The sequence below is a fragment of the Pogona vitticeps genome, chromosome 7 (assembly GCF_051106095.1).
Source record: "Pogona vitticeps strain Pit_001003342236 chromosome 7, PviZW2.1, whole genome shotgun sequence".
Lineage (NCBI taxonomy): Eukaryota > Metazoa > Chordata > Lepidosauria > Squamata > Agamidae > Pogona > Pogona vitticeps.
This window is the reverse complement of record NC_135789.1, coordinates 31,560,484-31,578,847: the sequence shown is the minus strand read 5'-3', so window position 1 is coordinate 31,578,847 and position 18,364 is coordinate 31,560,484. Positions and strand designations below refer to the sequence as shown.

Here is an 18,364-nt window from a genome sequence, read left to right as displayed (position 1 = left end):
CGGAGGTCACTAATAGGCGGGTTTTTATTTCTGTGACTATAATTCAGCAGAAAGTAACTTTCCCAAATTCTAGACAATGGTTTTTATTGACCTAAAAATATTTATATACTCTGTTTCTTTTCTTCTTAAAAAGGTGGCTCACGTCATTAAAAGACAATATTTTAAAGCTTAAAACCATGAGTATATAAATACTGGACAAGATCAAACAAGAGGCCAGGCTGAGAAATGGCAAACAAAAGCAACCCAATTTGTCTTTCCAGAGTTTGGCACAGTTCCCTGAGGAACTACAACTCCCAGAATCCCCCCAGGCACCCAGCTGGGGGGAGATGCTGGGAGGCCTCGCCCTCCTGCCAGGGGTCTCAAAGAGATTCCGAGAGCTGTCCCGCAAACCCCGCAGGTGGGGATTCTGGGAGATGGCGTCCCTCCCATGGAACTCTAAAGGGGTGGGGGATTCTGGGCTCTGGAACCCTTCCTGGCTCAGCTGGCCGGAGGGGAGGCGGGGCGAGCCAGGCCCCGCCCACGGGGAGGGCGGGCCGTCTCCGCCCCTGGGCGGGGCTTCCCCGCCTGCCTGCCTGCCTGCCTTCGCTCCGGGGCGCTCCTGGTTCGGGCCAAGCGGCGCCGGGATCGCGGGCGGGCGATGGTGGGGCGGCTGAGCCTTCCGGAGGGTCCGGAGCTGCCGGGCTCCAAGCGCCGGGCCGCCGAGCGGGGGCTCCACAGCCCGGACTCCGGATTACCCCCCAGCCCCGCCGGCTGGCTCCTGGCCGGGGGCGATGGCGGCGGCGCGGGATCTGGATCGGAATCCGGATCCGAGCAGGGGGGAGCTCTCCTCGCCAACGGGCGGCCCGAGGCGGCGGAGGCGCCCCCGACACCTCCTCGCCAGGTGAGTGGCGCCGGATCGGGCCCCGAGGGGGTGAGCTGGGGGGGCGGGGGGAGGGAAAGCGAAGCGAATTCGGAGCAGAACCGGGAAAGAGAGGAGGGGGCGAATCGAAGCGGTGCGCCCGCCCTGGGCGTTTCAGAGCGGGGAATCCGGATTAGGCTAAGGAACCGTCCTGCAGATCGGGTTCTGCGATTCGGTGTGAATCCGGATAGGGAAAAACAAAAAACCCGATCTGGATGAGAAGTAGAAATGAGTTCAGAAGGTAGTGGAGAGGGGTGTGTATGTTTGTTTCAGACTTAATTCGAATTAACACGGGAAAGGCCATCCCAGATCGTAGGCGAGGCGAAGAAGAGTGAATGAGCGTGGTTCCAATGCAATTCGAATTAGGATGGAGGGCGGGGGAGCAAGGGACGTCCAAATGCAAGCTGAATTAAGAAACCGGTCGCCGGTAGAATCCGAATCAGCTTGCGGGCGGTGTGACTCCGAATAGACGGTCCCCCAAAGCCGAAGTGCGGATGCGGATTGACCCACAGAGATGCGTTTCCTTGGCGAGGGAAACTGGGCACGCGTTTTAAAAAAACTCCACCACAGTGCGGTCCTGTGATCGCCTTACTCAGAAGTAAATCCCATTGTTTTTCATGGCGCTCAAGTGGCGAGGAATTGGGTTTACACAGGAGTGGCGTTTAAAAACCGCACCCAGGCAAAGTGCAGGGCGTCTCGCTCCGGATTTGGCTTGCAAATTCAACGCCAAAAGCGATGCAAAACATAAATAAATAAATAAAGCCCACATAATTTGCCTTTCTTTTTTTTTAAACCCCAGTTGGGTAAGATCTCAGCCCTCCATCCTCTGTGACCCATAGATCCCAGCCTCTAAAAGGGGGCAGCCTGGCCACAGGCCATCTCCCCATTTCTTAGGGGGGGGGACACCCTCTTTTCAGGCAGACGCAAGGAAGGCTGGAAATGAACTGGAATTAAAACCTCTTTTCCCTCTATTTCCAAGGTGGGGGGGTGGAATTCCATTTTGAATCTTAATACTACAGTTGTTGATGGTGATTGTTATTCGTGGTCATAGGGGTGGCCAGTCTATGTCGGGGGACTACAGTGGCCATCATCCTCAGTATGCTGGCCGGGAGCTGCTGGGAGTTGTGGTCCCCCAAAATCTCTAGCTTTTCCAGATTCTGTTTGTTTATGACTCTTTAGATGGACCTGGTTCGAAAAACCCTTAACGACAGCCCTGGAGAGTAGGCCTGGTGCAGTGTTTGAGAGTCCAGTGCGTTTTGGGGCACGGCGGCTCCTGCTTCGCTCCGTGTTTTGTAAGAACTTCGCAGGGCGGCTGTAACGATGGCTAGGATCTCTTACAGTTCGGCCACCTATCCGCTGCGGATTAGTTTCTGTGTCGCAGGTTCTAGCTAGAGATGTAAAATTTCCATTTTTTTCTGTGAAAAAAAAGGTGTGTGTGGGGGGAAACACATCCCCCCCCCAGAAAATAATGAAAATTTCTGGAAAGTTTGCCTCTCTACAGAGAACTTAAATACAGAAAGCCTCAGACGCCTTTCATTAAGGTCTTCTGGGTGCGCTCTGAGAAAATTCGGGGTGCCATGCTTCCCATAAGTGGGGGCCTTATCCTTGATCAGCATTTTTGGGGTTACGTCTCTCTCTCCCCCCACGACTCACAAACAATAAGCTACATGGTGCGTGCCGTCTTTGGCACAGCTGTTCGGGTGCTCGGGACCCCATTGGCCGGGCAGCTGTTGCGCGTCGCATCGTGGCCGAAGAGAATTCGGCAACAGGTGGGCGAACGGGCGCTGTGTGCGAATGTTGAGCTAGCGGTTTGGCCCCACAGAGCCCTGTCTCCCCACATCGACAGCTATGGGACAGGAAGCTGTGTGGGGATAAATGTACATTTTTCAGTTCAACTAGGGCCCCATAATAAACATTTTTGGAATTGGGTTCGTTCATTCGCTGTTTGCCCTACTCACTCGTAGCCACTCTAAGAGGGATTTCGAGGCAAGGCGGACATTTAAGGAATGGAGTGACTTGACCAGTTCGACTGTGCCGGTCAGTTTCCAGGACCGAGTGGAAATTCGAACCCAGGTCTCCAGAGTCCTAATCCGTCACTTCAGCAGGCCGCCCGAGTCTGTGTGGATCATCCGGCCCCTGTTTTCGCTCTCGTATAATTGCTTTTTATTTATGTGGATTGCTTTTCGTTTTCCACGATGTGTTTGCTGCATTTGACATTTCTTGTTTATTGCGTTCCTCATTTTTTTAAAAAAATTACCTGTCCCTGAATTTTTGTGAAGGGCGGGGCATAACGAGAGTGAAATAAGCACGGTTGCACCTTTTAAACGAGGGAGGGCTCGTTTGGACTCTCGGGGCCCTCTCTGGGGTTGTTGTGCCGTTGTGGTTTCGAATCCCCACATCGTATTGAAGATGCAAGGGAAAACTCTGCTCCGGTCAAAATGTGTCAAAGGAGGAACGGCGAAGGGAATTCTTGTGGTTTTAGGAATAACGTCTTGACCTGAGTTTGCCACCAAGTTTGGAAAACGGTATGGACTACAGCCTCCATGGTCCCCTCACCCGCACTCCCAATGCCGACTGGAGGCTTCTGGGAGTTGTAGTCCAAGCCGTTCCTTTTGTAAGCTCTCGATTGCAAGGATGAAGCCCTAAAGGGTGGTTTTGCTCCTCCCTTTTTTATTCCCAGATCTTTCTAGGAATGAAGTTTACAGAAAGAATAAAAGCATAGGAAATAACCTTTGTTTCCTTATTATATTGCTGGGGAGGGGGTTAGAAAAAGAGTAAAAACCAGATCTTTGCTAGGCATTTTTCCCCCCCTGCAATTGTCCTTAGGATGCCTCCCCCATCCCATAATTGTCATACATAGGAGCTGCTGCTTTAAAAATGCTTTCACAGACTTTGCAGGAGAGCCAGCGAGCGAGCGCCAGATGGTGGCCCGTTTGTTATTCCCGGTCCTGGTGAGAAATTTGATTAGGAGCAGACGTCGTTGAAACCGCTAGGCCTTCCTGCTCTAAAGGAGGAGCGCTGTTCTATGGAGAGTCTGCCCCAGGGAGCGTAACAGTCAAGAAATCCTATCCGTGCGTGGGCAGGCTGCACCAGTGGGATAGCTGGCTGGGGCCACGGGGCAGCCCCCCCCGCCATCCATCAATACAGGGTGCCTGCTCCCCACTTCGTCCAGCTGAGGAGCCAAAGAAGGGGCTAATCCGTGTCTGCTCCGGATCGGATCCTGAACGTTCCAGGAGCCGAAACGACTGGATGTTGGGAAATCGGTGGCTGTTTTTGGGGTTGTTGGACCGGAGACAGGAAAGAAGGGAGGGGATGGCAAAGCGGTCCAGCTCTCCCGCTCGGTGCCAGGACGGTAGCTCGGCTGACGACATTTTTGTGGGAACCGGGTTGGTCTAACTTGGATTTAAAAGAAAACAAGAGTTCGCGACTCCTGCTCTGTTGCGATTGTCCTCTGTATGAGGCGCCTTCGGGCTTCGCTCGCGTCCCTCGGCCCGGCTGTTTACTTAAAATACTAGGAACGACAGTTGCGGGCCCCGTGTGGGTTCGAGACGGAGCTAAACGGTCTTAAAAATCACAGAGAGGCTGTGATTTGAAAACAGGGCACGGCTTTGCTCTTGCGAGGGGTTCTCCTCCAAACCTTCCCTGCTTCATTCGTGCAGCAAACAGCCCTGTGAGGTGGGTCAGGCTGAGAGAGAGAGAGCGACAGGCTCAGTTTTAGGACTCAGTAGAGGCTGCAATTGGGATTTCTCAGGTCTTAAAGTCCGGCACTATAACCACTACACCACCGCTGCCTTGCACATATTCTGTATTCAGAAGGTTTCCGATTTCAGCGCCTACTGTAGAGCCAGTCAGCGTAGACAAAATGGGCCCAGATGGACAGGATGATTTTACCCAAGTAAATAAAAAACAGCTATTTATGTCCCGGTTTATAGCAGATCTTTATTCCGAAGCATGAGGACTAGAACCTTAGTTTGGAGTGAGCTGCGCTAAAGAGCCCTGATGTATTTACAGGTGGTACAGGCGGTACAGAACGAGAAAGAACAACACTCTGATAGTACGTAAAATGCTATGTTTGTAAGCAATGGTTCTATGAATGGAAATCATCCGCACAGACTTGGAATCACTGTACGTTTTGAAAATATCTCATGCTTTGCTCTGTTTTTCATCTCCTAAGAGGCACGACTTTCTCCTTTATCGGGACATGGTCTTCTGACTTTCTGTTTTGGGATTTTGCAGGATGCTTCACGACCCGTCACTCCACTCCCTCCTGGCGGCACTGCGCGGTTGTGCACGCTCTCCTTCGGCGAAGGAGTGGAATTTGACCCCTTGCCACCCAAAGATATAAGGTATCCGTGCAGAGTTTTACGCCGCTGTTCGGGTGTGTCGCGTCGCCTCTCTCCGCCACATTGGTCAGGGCGAGGATCTCGGGCGCATTGCCCAAGGTCCCTTAAGAACGGCCCAAACCGGACGTCGGATGCAGACAGAGAGTTGAAACCTTATTTATTTATTTTTTGTTTTAAAAAATCCGTCATTCCCCTAAGGATCCCTGTGTTCTTCACAACACCCTTGTGAGGTTGGCGTAGGCTGAGAGGGGAAGAGGGCTGGCCCAGGGTCCCTCCCACGCTCTCCCTGTCCCTGTTGTGGGACTTTTAGCCACGACCGCACAGCACCACGGATAACACAGGCCCCGTGGTTGCCTGCCTGCCACGTGGGCAGTTTGAATGGCTCCCTCTATTGGGAGGGACGGAGTGTGTCAGTTGGGGGTCTTTGTGGGGTGGAATCCTGGAGACAGCAACATACGAACGGGTTTCCTGAGTGTTTGGCTAAACCCCGTTGTTCTGTCACTGCATGCTGGCCCCTTGCACCCCACTTGTGATGACCTTAATTGAGTTTTTGGAGTACGTAAGGTCTCTGGCTGGGGAGACTGAGGTTGGGAGTTCGAATCCCCCCACGGGGCCTCCTGGACAGGGTCTGGACTAGATCATCCAGAGGATCCCTTCCAGCTCTGCACTTCTAAGAGGATGGATGATTATTATTATATCTAAGGAGCGGTTTCCCCATCTTCACCGCTCCCTGTCTGAGCAGGGATTTGAAGCCAGGTTCATCGCTCTGTCCGCTACATATGACACAGGCTCTCCGAACAGAAACGCTAGACTTGAATTCAGGCCCCCAAGATGAAAGGTCTGAGGCTGTAATGTCAGAGCTAGCTACCTGGGTAGATCGTACTAAAAAAAGTGTCAGACAGAACTTTGGATTGCTGCTTCCTATTGTGGAGGATGATGATTAAAAAAAAAAAATGAACGGTGCTAACGTGATTGTTTTCTCCCTCAACGCGCCGTCCCAGGTACACCTCCTCGGTGAAATACGACTCGGAAAAGCACTTCATCAATAATATTTACCTGCCGGTGGGACTGGGCCTCTCCTCCTGCAGCCAGACGGTCGTTTGCGTCCCCGACTGCACGTGGCGTAACTACAAAGCCGAGGTGCACTTTCAGCCTCGCCACCGGGCCCGGAGTTTCGCCAGCACCACCATCGTCTACCCCAAGAACACGACCACCGTGTACACCACCACACTGGATTACAATTGTCGGAAGTACACGCGGAAGTTCTTGTCCAGCGTGGAACTGGAGTCTTCGGGGAACGAGAGCGGCTGAGCCGGGCTGTTCTCTCTCGCCCACCTCGGTATGCTCGGCCCCGGGGTGCGTCCGGCAACCCTCTCCACCGAACGGGGAAAAAGAGAAATCAACGAAACCTCCCGTAGCCTTCCTTCTCCCTTGAGCGAATTTCATCTGTAGCTACCTCTCCCCTCCCAGTGTGGGTCTTCAGCCTTAAGGATTCTGTTGGGCTCCACTAAATTTCGTTGTTTGCAGGAATTGAGATCTTTTGTCTATAAGAAAACGTCCCACTTTTCTCCCTTTAATTTAACTGTAATTTTTTCCCCACTGCCTTGGCCGTTCTCGTGTGCGCCGTGAAAATCAGCGCCTCGTTCTTTCCGAACGCCGAAGTAACTTGATTTCATTCAAGATGAGGAACCGGAGATGAACACCACCGAGTTTAAGCGACCCCCTTAAATGGACATTTTGTGGTGTGGGAACTGTATGGGTTGCCTTATGAGTCCTCTTTCTTTCCTGCTTAAAATGTAAAATCCAGGATCCTCACTTAAAGCCACAATTTTTGCACGTATTTCCACTCCTCCGAGGACTTCGAAGGAGGCTGTGCAGATTTTGCTGAGGCAAGCTGGGTGGTGGACAGTTAGCAATGTTAGATCCATTTGTATCTTGCTGCGTTGCCAACAGAAAATGAACCCACCAGTGTTTATGGAGGCTTTGCTATTTCAAGAAACTATTTGCGGAAATGAATCTTAATAAGTTTAAGTCTTTAAACGGGCTTTTATATGTAAAGCGTAGGAAGACTGTTAGCTTACAGTTCCCTGATACACTCCGTTCTAGAAACCCAAATTCTCTTTTGTGTTTATCGTGATCACAACAGTCTGTTGTGCAGCTGGTGCCTTTCACAACGGTGGTTGTACACAGGGGGATTTACTACCCCTGCATACGTAGAAGGCAGTCCGCTTTCGGTCATGATCCGTGCACAGTTGTGAGCTGCGGGTTGGTCATACCGGTACGCTCTGCGTTTCCCTCCCAGAATACAGTTTTGTTTCCATTTCGCTTAATTCACTAAAAATTTGCTGAAACATTTGTTCTGATTTACTTTGCTAAGACATTTTTGTTGCTTCTCCAGCAGGTGTAAAGCTAACAACTATCCTGGTGTGATCGGGAATTGTGTTTTAAATAGGCGAGACTTTATGAACATAATAGACGCGACTGTCACAGTTCAGGTGGTTTTGCGGTGGCGCTTTGAGCATCTGAGCGTGCAGGTGGCCCAATTTTAGACCATTTCCTTTTTTCGATCATGGGTGTACCGTGTCCTTAGAAACTTCGGGATCCAGCAGTGAATCTCGCCAAGTTGTTAAGGCAGGATTCGGGACTGGTGTCTGCCTGGGTTGAGGTCCTTGATTTGGCTCCAGAAAGCTGTGCCCAAAACAGGTGGTCTGAATCATTCCTCCAAAATAAAGATGCTGAATGGCATCTGTGGCTTAGCATCTCTTCGGACACTTTAAGAACGATAAGATTTGTCATGGTGCCCTCAAAGGAGTGGTTTGTGAGTTTAAGTTCTTGATAAATACATGCTTTTTTTTTTTACTTCGAAGTGCAGGAGTCAGGCTGGATGGATCCAAGCAGCCAGCTGGGAATCATTGTAAGAATCATCCAGGATTTTGGAACAGAATGGATCCACTTGGAAATTGCCAATTTTGAAAGCAATTATCTACCTGGATGGATGGATGCTTCCCAGTTGTGAGAGGGAGATTAAAGCTGTTTCTGGCCCTATTCTTTGGCTCCAGAGTCCTCCGTTAAGTTGGCACCTTGGGCACAGAAGTTTGGCTCCACTTATCTGAAGTTGGTTGCCAATTTAAAAAAACAACTTTATTTTATTTTATTTTATTTCCACACTCAGCTGGGTGTTCAGCATGGCATGGTTTAGGTAATTCATCGTAGCAGCCGTTCCCTGGGAACCCATCAAAAGTTCGAGTGCAAGGTTATTTATTTATTTGTTTGTTTATAAACAGAAGCCAGGAAGAGTCTCCGAGCATCTTGAAAATGATCACATTTGTTATAGCGTCAGCAAAGGGGGTGAATAGTTTTTTTTTTAATAAACAAAAAATGAGACAGTTTGCTACTTGACCAAAGACATGGGTGGCTCAGAAGTACCTTTTTCTAAATCTTCCTCCAATACAGAACAGTTGAATTTCTTTTTAAAGTGCCTTCGGTTGATCGGAATGGAAATATTTTTCCGGTCTCGCGTGTTGGCGTGTGTTGCCTTGAAGGGGGCCAGAGAATGTTTTGAAGAAGTGATGTTCCCCAGAAGTTTTTTAAAAAGGATCATTAGGAGGTTTTAGTCTGTGACGTGGGAAGGATCCCGAATGGCTCTAAGGTCCAGTGTGAGATTTAGGTTAAGTTTGTTACTGCAAGTGAAGATTAGAGTAAGTGTTGACCGATCCTTTGTGATGTTGTGTCCGTATGTATGAAGGCAGAATCATTTTTGTGGTAGGAGATGAAAGAGTTTTGAGATATTTCTCTGTTGGAATCAACAGCGTATTTGTCGTCTTCTGGGTATTACAGTGGAGAGAATCTGGTATGGACAACGGTTAGCAAGCAGATTCATTATGGTTGCATATATTTCTATATTGCTACTTCATCCAGCCCAAACTTAGCTCGTTTCTATAAAAATTGGAATATGCCATGCAAACAAAGCACTAGCATCTTATCAGTCCTGTGAGTGTAATTCTGGATTTCTGGTCGCGTTTACAGCCAACTGGCTTCATTCCTTTCTACAAATTTATCTCCTAAAGCAGTTTTAGGATGTTTTTTAAAGTCTAAGGTGTGGCTGCACAGAGGAGAGTTTAAAGGAAAATATGACTTGCCAGTGGGCAAGAAATATTTTTTAAGGTCGTTTTGTTAGAAGACTAGCATCTAACTCATTTCTCACTGTACACCTAGTGGAGAGTGATCGGAAAGAGATATAAGGGTTATCCCCATCGTTTAATCCCTTTAACTTATTTTTATGTGGGAGAGTCTCTTTTGAATACCTATGCTATGGTGATCCTGTTCCCGGGTAGATTTACCATGAGGTTTCTGTTTTGCATTTGTTGAGGAGTTCATTAATAAAATCCTTGTATAGGGCTTAAAATTTAAAAAAAAAATATCCTTACCCTTGCCTCTATTTTAAATATCTTAAAATATTTTAAGATTAAATATCTCAAATATTTTAAGAGTAAATATATTTTAATCTTAAAATGGATTGATCTTAAATGTACTTTTTATTTTAAAGAAAACGTGTTTTTTTTCAAAAAAAGTGGTGTCATTTACACCATTTAAAAGTCAACACTTATTGTTATTTCAACAAGGAACATAAATAAAAAAAGCTTTAAAAGAGAGAGTTTTCTGCATCTTATTGTTACATTTCTGGGGAGCTCTGGATGTCCTTGTGCAAAGTCTATGAAGCAATATATTCTTCCCACAACTGTTTCTAATTTGCTTTTAATTTGATCTTTTGAAAGTAATAATAAATTATCTGAAGAACATAATTGCAAGTGTGTTGTCTTCATTGTGCTGACTAAAAAGGCCTAGGTTGATGTATACCTGCTTGTTCCATAAGTAAATGTTTGGAAAACTGCTAGATTCTGGAGTTCCTTTAAATGGAAAAATAAGAGGTTCCCAAGCTTAGAATTCTACTCTGGAGTGAGTTCTGCTGAAGTAAAGGAAGCTTTCTGCACGACAACATAAAATATAAGCAGTTGCAAGCTTGTGAGAAAGCAAGAAGGAAAAACAGTGGTTTAATATTCATTAAAATGACATTGCAACCAGCATATAAGTTTGCACCCAGTGTTGAGGCATTTTAATAGAATGCACGCCCTTGCAAGTTACATACTCCCAAAGCAAGACCAGAAGGCGCATAAAAACTTTATGAAAAACTTCTGAAAACTTTATATTCAGAAAAACCTGGGAGGGTTGCTGTAAGTCAGAACTGATTTGATGGCACTTAATTGTAATGTTATACCCTTTGTGCTGATTGCAGTTTGAATACTGATACGTGTGAATAAAGCCTTTTCTGCTTGATTGCCTAAGTGATATTCAGCATGCAACACATGATTAAATTCTGTTGGACCTAAACTGTTGAAGATGGAGTCTTCACTGCACAGTAGGACACCCCCCCTCCATCTGCGGGATCAGTATCCACAGATTCATTTACTCACTGCCTGAAAATACTATATAAAAACACTCAGAAATGTATTTCCAGGATGTATTTACCAGAACTGGCTACTCGAGGTAGCCAGAGACCACACAATGTATATTGTTTGATACTTCTCTGTTTTTTTGGCATCTGTAGGGGGCTTGGAAGCGATGACGCCCCCCTCCCACAGATATCATGGTCCTATTATATATGGATTTTCCCCCTTTCATTTGATGCTGCTGACAATTTACCAGTAGGTAAGGGCCACCGTCAAAACACAGACTTTATTATCTCGCCGTTCACACAGAATTTTATAAAATGGAATATTGTTCCATGTGGATGGCTGGTGATAAAATAATTAAGAATCCTGTTGGTTTCAGAGAACAGCTGTCTCGGATCAAAATCTCGGTGAGTCTTTGGCTTTTTTTAAAAAAAGAAAGAAAGAGAAGAAATGCTTGAACATTCTACATGTTTCCTGAGAATTGTTCAGCACAATCCTGGCTGACTCGTTGAGCCTTTGGTTATGATCTGAGAAGTCAAGCCTGCTTTAGTTTTTGTTGACCCCCCTGAAGTATCCAGAGAGGATTCGCTCCTGCCCGGTGAATATTCCCCGTTCGTTTGAGCAGCTTGACAAAGTTCGGGCAGATTCCTGAGAGTGAAGGACGGCGTTGGCGGCAGGTTTTGCTGGAGGAAGGCTCCGTAACGTTTCCTTCGGTTCAGCCTGTAATTCCACAGCCTCTCCTCTTCGGCCACTGGGTCGTCCAGGGTCCCCTCCCATCGAAGGCTCTCGTTGGGCGGAGCGAAGTGGTCCTCTTGAGCCGCCAGGAAGAACAAGGCGGAAGTGGAGCCGAGGAGTCCCGTTCCTAGAGTCTGGCCGGGAGCTCGCTTTGGGGTACCTGAGGTTCTCCCCTCATCGCTCTGGGGAGGGAGCAGTTCGAAGGAAGATCTTTGAAAGATCGGCTGCTTCTTGTTTTTGCCTGGAGACTTTTCTGTTCGAAAAGGAAGAAGGTCAAAGGGCAAACCAACCTACATAATTTTTAAAAAATCCAAGCCTGGAGGGCAGTGTTCTAAAGCAACATATCAAAACACTTCTTCAAGGGAGGGAGGGAGGAAGAGGAAGGGAGGGGATAAAAGGGAGGGAGGAAGAAAAAGAAAGAAGGAAAGAGAAAAGAAAAGGCAACTGACCCACCTTAGCTAAGCTGTGACTGACGGGCTACTGCTTGCCACCTTATACAATCATTTAAATGGAATATTTTCATGTATGACGGAACCGCCGTGTTTCCCAGGAACAGAGGGCACCGGATTAATGTTTTACGAGTCCTATGACTCACCCTGGAGAAGTGTCAATGTTTAAACCTTTTAAAATGGGCATACCAAGAGGGAGGGGAAGACTTGGTTGTTGAAACGTGATCGCCCACAACTCCCATCAGCCGCCCCCGCCCCCACCCAGTATGGCCAATGGAAGAGTCCACCCCGAACCAGTCGAGAATGGGGGGGTCTTTGCTGGCAATTGGCCGCAGTAAATGCCCAATACCGGCCCATCCCAAGGAATCAGGAGTCTGCTTTAAATATCTGCTCCTCTCACAAAACCAGTGGGGTCTAGTGGTTAGCGTGCTCAAATGGGCCTCGAAACCAGCATTCTAGTCCCCAGTAAGGTATCAAATTCACTAGCTGACTTTGGGCCAGTTACTGCCTCTCAGGCTAGAGTCAATTACAGGGTGGTTGTGAATATAAAACAGGAAGGAAGAGAAAAGTATAAACCTTAAATCCACTGGAGGAAAGGCAGGATATATATTTAAATATAATCAATAGATAAGGAGGATTTTTTTTAAAAAAGTGCAGGGACACTTCCTGCATCGGTTAGCTGAATCCACCAAACATTTAGGATAACTCCGAAACCATATCGGGAACGCAAGTCGAATTTGTCCTCGCAGCCAGCATCCTCAGACAGCATCAGGATCCTCCAAAATACCTACCAGCCCTTCACCTCTCGAGCTTGTGAGCGGCCGCTTAGCTTGGAGTTTGAATTCCCAGGGATGCGTGGGGGGGGGGGGCGCTGGGTTTTGTACCCTGACACCCTGAGGCTTTTGTGCAAACTTCCCCACCCTGGGTTGCCACCAGGAAACAAGAGGAATGAGAACTCACTTGTGAAACCCCTACCCCCACCCCAAAAAAAAAAAGGTAATTGTCCCTTGAAATTGACTGCACAGCTGCCAGTTTCTTATCATGTCCTTGATGTAATGTGACTCCGGTGGGCACTGCCTGTTTAATTTCCTAATAAACTCTGCACTGGGAGATCCAGCTGATGGCATGTCATATTCTTACAAGCCCACCATATCTATGAATTTGCCCAAACAATTTGGGATTCCTCCTCACACCTGTAGATACCCCAGATTACCATGAATGGCAAGAACACCGAGGAGCCTGAACGGGCGACCCACCAGGATCCTGGCTGGCCTTCTTTTTCTTCTTTTTCCGGCCTTTCTTCCTGCCCGACTTCTCCGGCCCCGAAGGGCGGCCCTTTGCGGCCGATGGGTTTGCCTTCGCCCCTTCTTCCTCGGAGGAAACGTCCGGCGGCCGACGGGACTCCACGTTTTGCCTCGTCTCCCGTTCTTTCACAGGCAGCTGGAAAAGAGAGGAACACCCCTTAGGGAGAGATTTGGTGTTACCCTGGGATTGCCAATTTCTGCCTTCTCTTATTGCCACGGAATAATCAAGGTATCGTTTGCCTCGCTGTCGGCCCGTAAAGGACATTTTGGAGGGCTCCTCCAGGACCCCTTAAGCCTCCTTATTAATCTTTCCTCGCGTTAATTAACACCCCCCCCCCCAGGGTGTCCTCCTGTCTTTCGTCTCCAAAAGCTGGTACTTCTCCATCATGGCTGCCTTATTCCCTTTCATTGCCCCGTTTTTTGGCCTGAATTGCCCCGCTTGATCCCCCTGAAGGGCCACTGGTCGATGAACTGCCTCTTCTCCTCCCCCTGGAAGCCCCACTCATTGCCCCCTTTCTCCCCCCCAGTTGCTCCTTTTAACCCCCTGAATTGCTCCGCTCTGTGCCCCAAATTGCCCCATTCCCCCTCCCCCCAAATTACGACTCCTCCATGAATTGCTCTCAGGAGCCTCCTTCCTCATTACCACCTGCCCCCCATTTCTTGTCAGAAACCCTCCCCACTTTGGCCCCCCCATTCTTCCACCCTAGAGACCCCCTCCTCGCCTTAGCACCCCTCAGGACAGACCCCCTCCCTCCAATAGCCCCCACCATGAATTGCCCCGTGAATTGCCCCCATCCCCTCAGCCAGCCCTTCCTCACTGCCCCCCCTTTCCTCAGCTGCACTAGTTCCCCACAGCCAACCCCCCATGCATTTGCAACCCCAACCCCCCTTAGCAGCCCCCCCCCACTTTAGCACCTCCAAATATTCCCCTTTTCCTTTCCCTCTCTCTTCCAAAAGCCACACCATGAATTGCCCCATATCCCCCCCCCAAAAAAAACCCTCCTTCATGAATTGCTCCCCCCCAACCCAATTACAGGCATGATGGGGTGGGGGGGACGGCCCCCCTTCCTCCTCAACCCCCCCTTTCCCTCCTCAGCAGCTGCTCCCCTCCAGGGACCGAATCCCTCCGCCCGCTCGGGTGCTCCGCCCCCCCCGGCTGCGCCGACGCGTCGCCATGGCAACGGAAGTTATAAATTCCTCCGCCCCGCGCAGAACCTTCCGCGGAGCAAAATAGTCCGCCCTATTCTGAGGGGATTAAAAGCCTCTTCCCGGCCCCCCAAAAAAGCCCTCTCTAAGCACTCAATTCGGATTAAGGGTTGCACCTCAACCCATTTCTTCCCACCCCCACTGAAATTATGGGGTGTCGACGTCTGTGGAAGGTTTATTTTGCTTTTTTGGGGTCGTTTTCTAAAAGCCACAGACGCCTCATCTGATATTGTCACTTGGTTTTACGGTTTTTATAACCCTATTGTTGTGTGGGTGGCTGGGTGTTATATATCATCACGCCGTTAAACCACCCAAGGGGGTGGTATATTAAATAAATAAATGTTGATTGTTAGAGTGACTTGACAGGATAGAAAAAAAAAACCAGGCCCACAAAATTCAGGAGAAACCAAAAGCAAATTCCAGAGTCAAAGGTATTCCCATGACTTGAATTTTACAGTTTGACAAAACTAAAATATTAAAGTATTCAAAAGGAACTTCAGTTTCCACCATTCCATCAGCCTCAATATTAATATTATAATATATCTAATAGTACAATACTACTTTTTTCCCTCCTCCCTCCTGATTATTATTTTTTAACCTTGACATCATGTCTTCCCCTCACTTTGATGCCATGCTGTCTTGGATCCCTTTAAAGAGAAAGGTGGGGTAAAAATAAATATATAATACGTCACTTTTATCCTTTCTACTTTATCCTCACAACCAACCTGTGAGGTAGGCCAGCCTGAGAAGAGAGAGAAACTAGTTTATCCATTGAGTTTTCATGGATTAATGGGGATTAGAAACTGAATCCTCTGATCCCCATCCCTATATTATTACACTTCACTGGCTGTTCAAATGATCAAAATATTACTAGTAAGAATAATTATTAATATTTCCATTTATGCCCTGCCTTTAAGCTAAAAACTACTTTCCTGCAATTAATGGAACAGTTCTAGGCAATTATATTTAGTATATTTTTTTCAACATTGCCTTTAATTCAATATGTTTTTTAATATATTAGGATTCGTTTAATTGTGCTTTAACATTCTAATATTTGGTTTCTCTTTTTTTCTGTAGCTATTTTGACTCTTCTTGCAAGTTGTGTCAGGAGAAAAGATGGTGCAGAAGTCAAAGAAATACGGAAATAAAATCCCATTGAGTTCACTGGTTTACTCCCAGGTAAATGGTTATGGGATTACAACCACTAACCCTCAACAACCCTACAATGTTAGGTAAAGAGAGATAATGTTTACTGGACCATCATCCCCCATGAAACTTTAACCTGCTTTTCCAGTTTACATTAAATAATTTTAAACTATGATGGGTGGTTCTAGGTGTTTGCATTTCATATTTTATTGCTTCATTTGCAAGCCATACTGGGAAAATTTTTTATTGAAGGACAACATGCGAATTTCGTTGTATGGGTATACTGTGTATATACTTACAATGACAATAAATTACGTATTATTATTATATACAGTCACTAAATAAATACATAAAATGTAAAAATACTAGCAATGAATAATTCCTTTTCAATGATCCAGTAGCACCCTTCTATTCCCCAAGGAAAGCTAGGGAAAATTTTCCTCACGTGTTCATAGATATACATTTATCTGAGCTGGGGTTAATCTGAATACTTCTGCTTTTACATTGCTGTGAGGAAGCAACTCAATAATAATGAGATCCCCTGTAGGTGGTGGTTAATTAAACAATGCAATTCCTGCTTTTCCTCTTACAGAGATGTCTCTTGTGCGCAATGAACATTACAATTAATTTAACCCTGCTGTGAATCCTTATTCTTTTAATCCTACATGATCATTAGCATAGAGCTTGGGGGTGTTACTTCTTTGGAATACAACTCCCAGAATCCCCAGCAGGCCTCTTTCATACAGTTCTTGTTTTTGATATATACCGTCAAGTCAAAACAGACTTACAGCCACCCCAATAAGCCTTACCAGTTCCATTCTGTCCAGTGAGATTTCATGGCTGAGTGGGGATTCGAACCCAGGCCTTCTGAATTCTATTCCATCCTATATCTACTACACCACATTTATTTTTCATTTTCTAGTATACAGAATAACTCTAAATCTACTTTACTACTTTTCAATTTCAACTCCTTGATTTTGATCCACAGATCAAAATTCGTAACAATTATTAAATACAAATTTAATACACACTGTGTATGATTAACTCTTAAAAACAGAAATTTCCTAAGATGATCTTTATAAAAATTTTATGGTACTGTTTCTTGCCGGCAAATGAATGTTCTACTTTTAGTAGTACTTAACAAGTTTATGGTCCATCTGGAACACTCAAAAGCTTAGCAGACATTTTCATATCATCCTGACAAACACCTTGTTGTAAGGTACCTGATTTTCTTCCCCATTAAATTGTGACTGGTGGGGTGCACGTAAAGTGGAGACAGAGTCTCTTGCATGACCAGAGAGTGAATTTTGAAATGAAATTTGAACCCAGGACTTTGTAGAGCGGAATTTAAACACCATGCTTCATCAACATTCTTTTGCCATTTACAATTTTGCTGTTTTGACTTGACTTATGACCTCATTCTTGGGCCCGCAGGACTCTCTCCTAACGATCATCATTATAATTTAATAGAGAACACGCAACACGCCCCAAAGAGACCTCATTCTTTGCAGCAGTAATGATTATTCCCAACTGTCATGGAGCCTTTGAAAAATGTTTAATAAGAACAACCCTCACTTTGTTTCAAGGAACACATCCTCGCCTGGTGGCTTTTTAAGACAAGTCATCCCATTAGCGTGAAAAATGGCAAATGAGTGCAATTATTCTATCGTTTTGCTCAAAAGAGTAATTGCAGTTTTCCTCCTGAGTTGAACTTTAATGGAACAGTTGGAAATATCAGGGGCTGGACAATATCTGTGGAAGGCCGGCCCAAATTTTAGGCAAGGTGACACATTTCTCCAACCATTTCCTCCAACCAATAATTTCTTTTCCCTCTTTCAGCAAACAAGAGCTGTGTATTCCACGCAACCTAAGATAGTTGTTGAAGCTCCCACTTGGCTACAAAACTCACTAGGTGGCCTTGGGTCAGTAACACTCTTTTTGGCCTGTCCTACCTCACAGGGATCTTATGAGGATAAATGGGGGTCAGGGGAGAAGCAAGTAGGCTAGCTCGAACTCGTTGCAAAAAAAGGGGGGTTGTAGATGTAATAAATAAATGAATATTTGTTGGGAAAACTACTTTGAAAATAAATAAATGTATGAAATTTATTTACTTTGAAAATAAATTTCTTTTCAAAGCAAAATCTATTTTCAAAGTACTTTTATTTATTTTTATTTATGTTTGTGTTCACGTGAGATTAAGAATTCTTATCCTCTTAGCTTCTCCACATGCAAAGGAAAAGGCTCCACCTTACCTCAGGTAGCAAAATAACATGGGATGGTCTTATAGCCAGTATGAAAGGCGAAGTAGCCGGAAAGCCCATTTGCTGCTTCTCAGCTAACTTTCCCCCTCCCCCAGAAATATCAGAATTTGGAAAGTGATTTTTGAAAAAGAATTTAGGGACATTGTCCCGAAGCCTCCAAAAAAGTTTACTCTTCTTGTATCATTTGAAAGGAGTGACTTACTTTTCAGTTTCTTAAGAATAAAATTATGACTTGGGTTCTTTTGGGGAAAAAGTTGGGATAGAAATATTTTAAATAAATAAATAATTTAGAAACAAACTTGTTCCTCATGAAACAGCAGGGGAGCCGTTCGCTCACCCTTCTGAGCCCACCCCACAACTAAGGGGTCACAGAGATACTGCAGGGGGTTACGTTCCCCTGCATTACATTTATCACGTAATATGGATTACAGTAACTTGATTTCAGTAAATTAATCATATGACTTGTATGATTAATTACATTCATTACAGTAAATTAATTATATTAATGATGTGTAATCACCTTAAAAGGAGGTATTGGAGCTGCACTTTAGTGATTGGGGGAATTAATGACA

General features: G+C 46.2%; 2 protein-coding genes across 3 annotated transcripts; one reads left to right on the top strand and one right to left on the bottom strand.

The window, feature by feature from the left end:
• The first annotated feature begins 480 nt into the window (after nucleotides 1-480).
• RFLNB (refilin B) lies at nucleotides 481-10,043 on the top strand. The gene is made up of 3 exons (XM_072978588.2): nucleotides 481-880; nucleotides 5,135-5,244; nucleotides 6,243-10,043. The coding sequence occupies exons 1-3, from the start codon at nucleotides 638-640 to the stop codon at nucleotides 6,550-6,552; spliced, it is 663 nt and encodes a 220-aa protein (XP_072834689.2). The 5' UTR covers nucleotides 481-637; the 3' UTR covers nucleotides 6,553-10,043.
• Nucleotides 10,044-10,955: 912 nt separating this feature from the next.
• LIAT1 (ligand of ATE1) lies at nucleotides 10,956-14,334 on the bottom strand. Of its 2 annotated transcripts, none has more exons than XM_072978587.2 (3): nucleotides 14,214-14,334; nucleotides 13,132-13,315; nucleotides 10,956-11,679 (listed from the first exon to the last, which is right to left on the bottom strand). In XM_072978587.2, the coding sequence occupies exons 1-3, from the start codon at nucleotides 14,217-14,219 to the stop codon at nucleotides 11,177-11,179; spliced, it is 693 nt and encodes a 230-aa protein (XP_072834688.2). In that variant the 5' UTR covers nucleotides 14,220-14,334; the 3' UTR covers nucleotides 10,956-11,176. The 2 variants fall into 2 exon arrangements, with proteins under 2 accessions (XP_072834688.2, XP_072834687.2); XM_072978586.2 differs by having other exon boundaries at nucleotides 14,095-14,323.
• Between the last annotated feature and the right edge of the window lie 4,030 nt (nucleotides 14,335-18,364).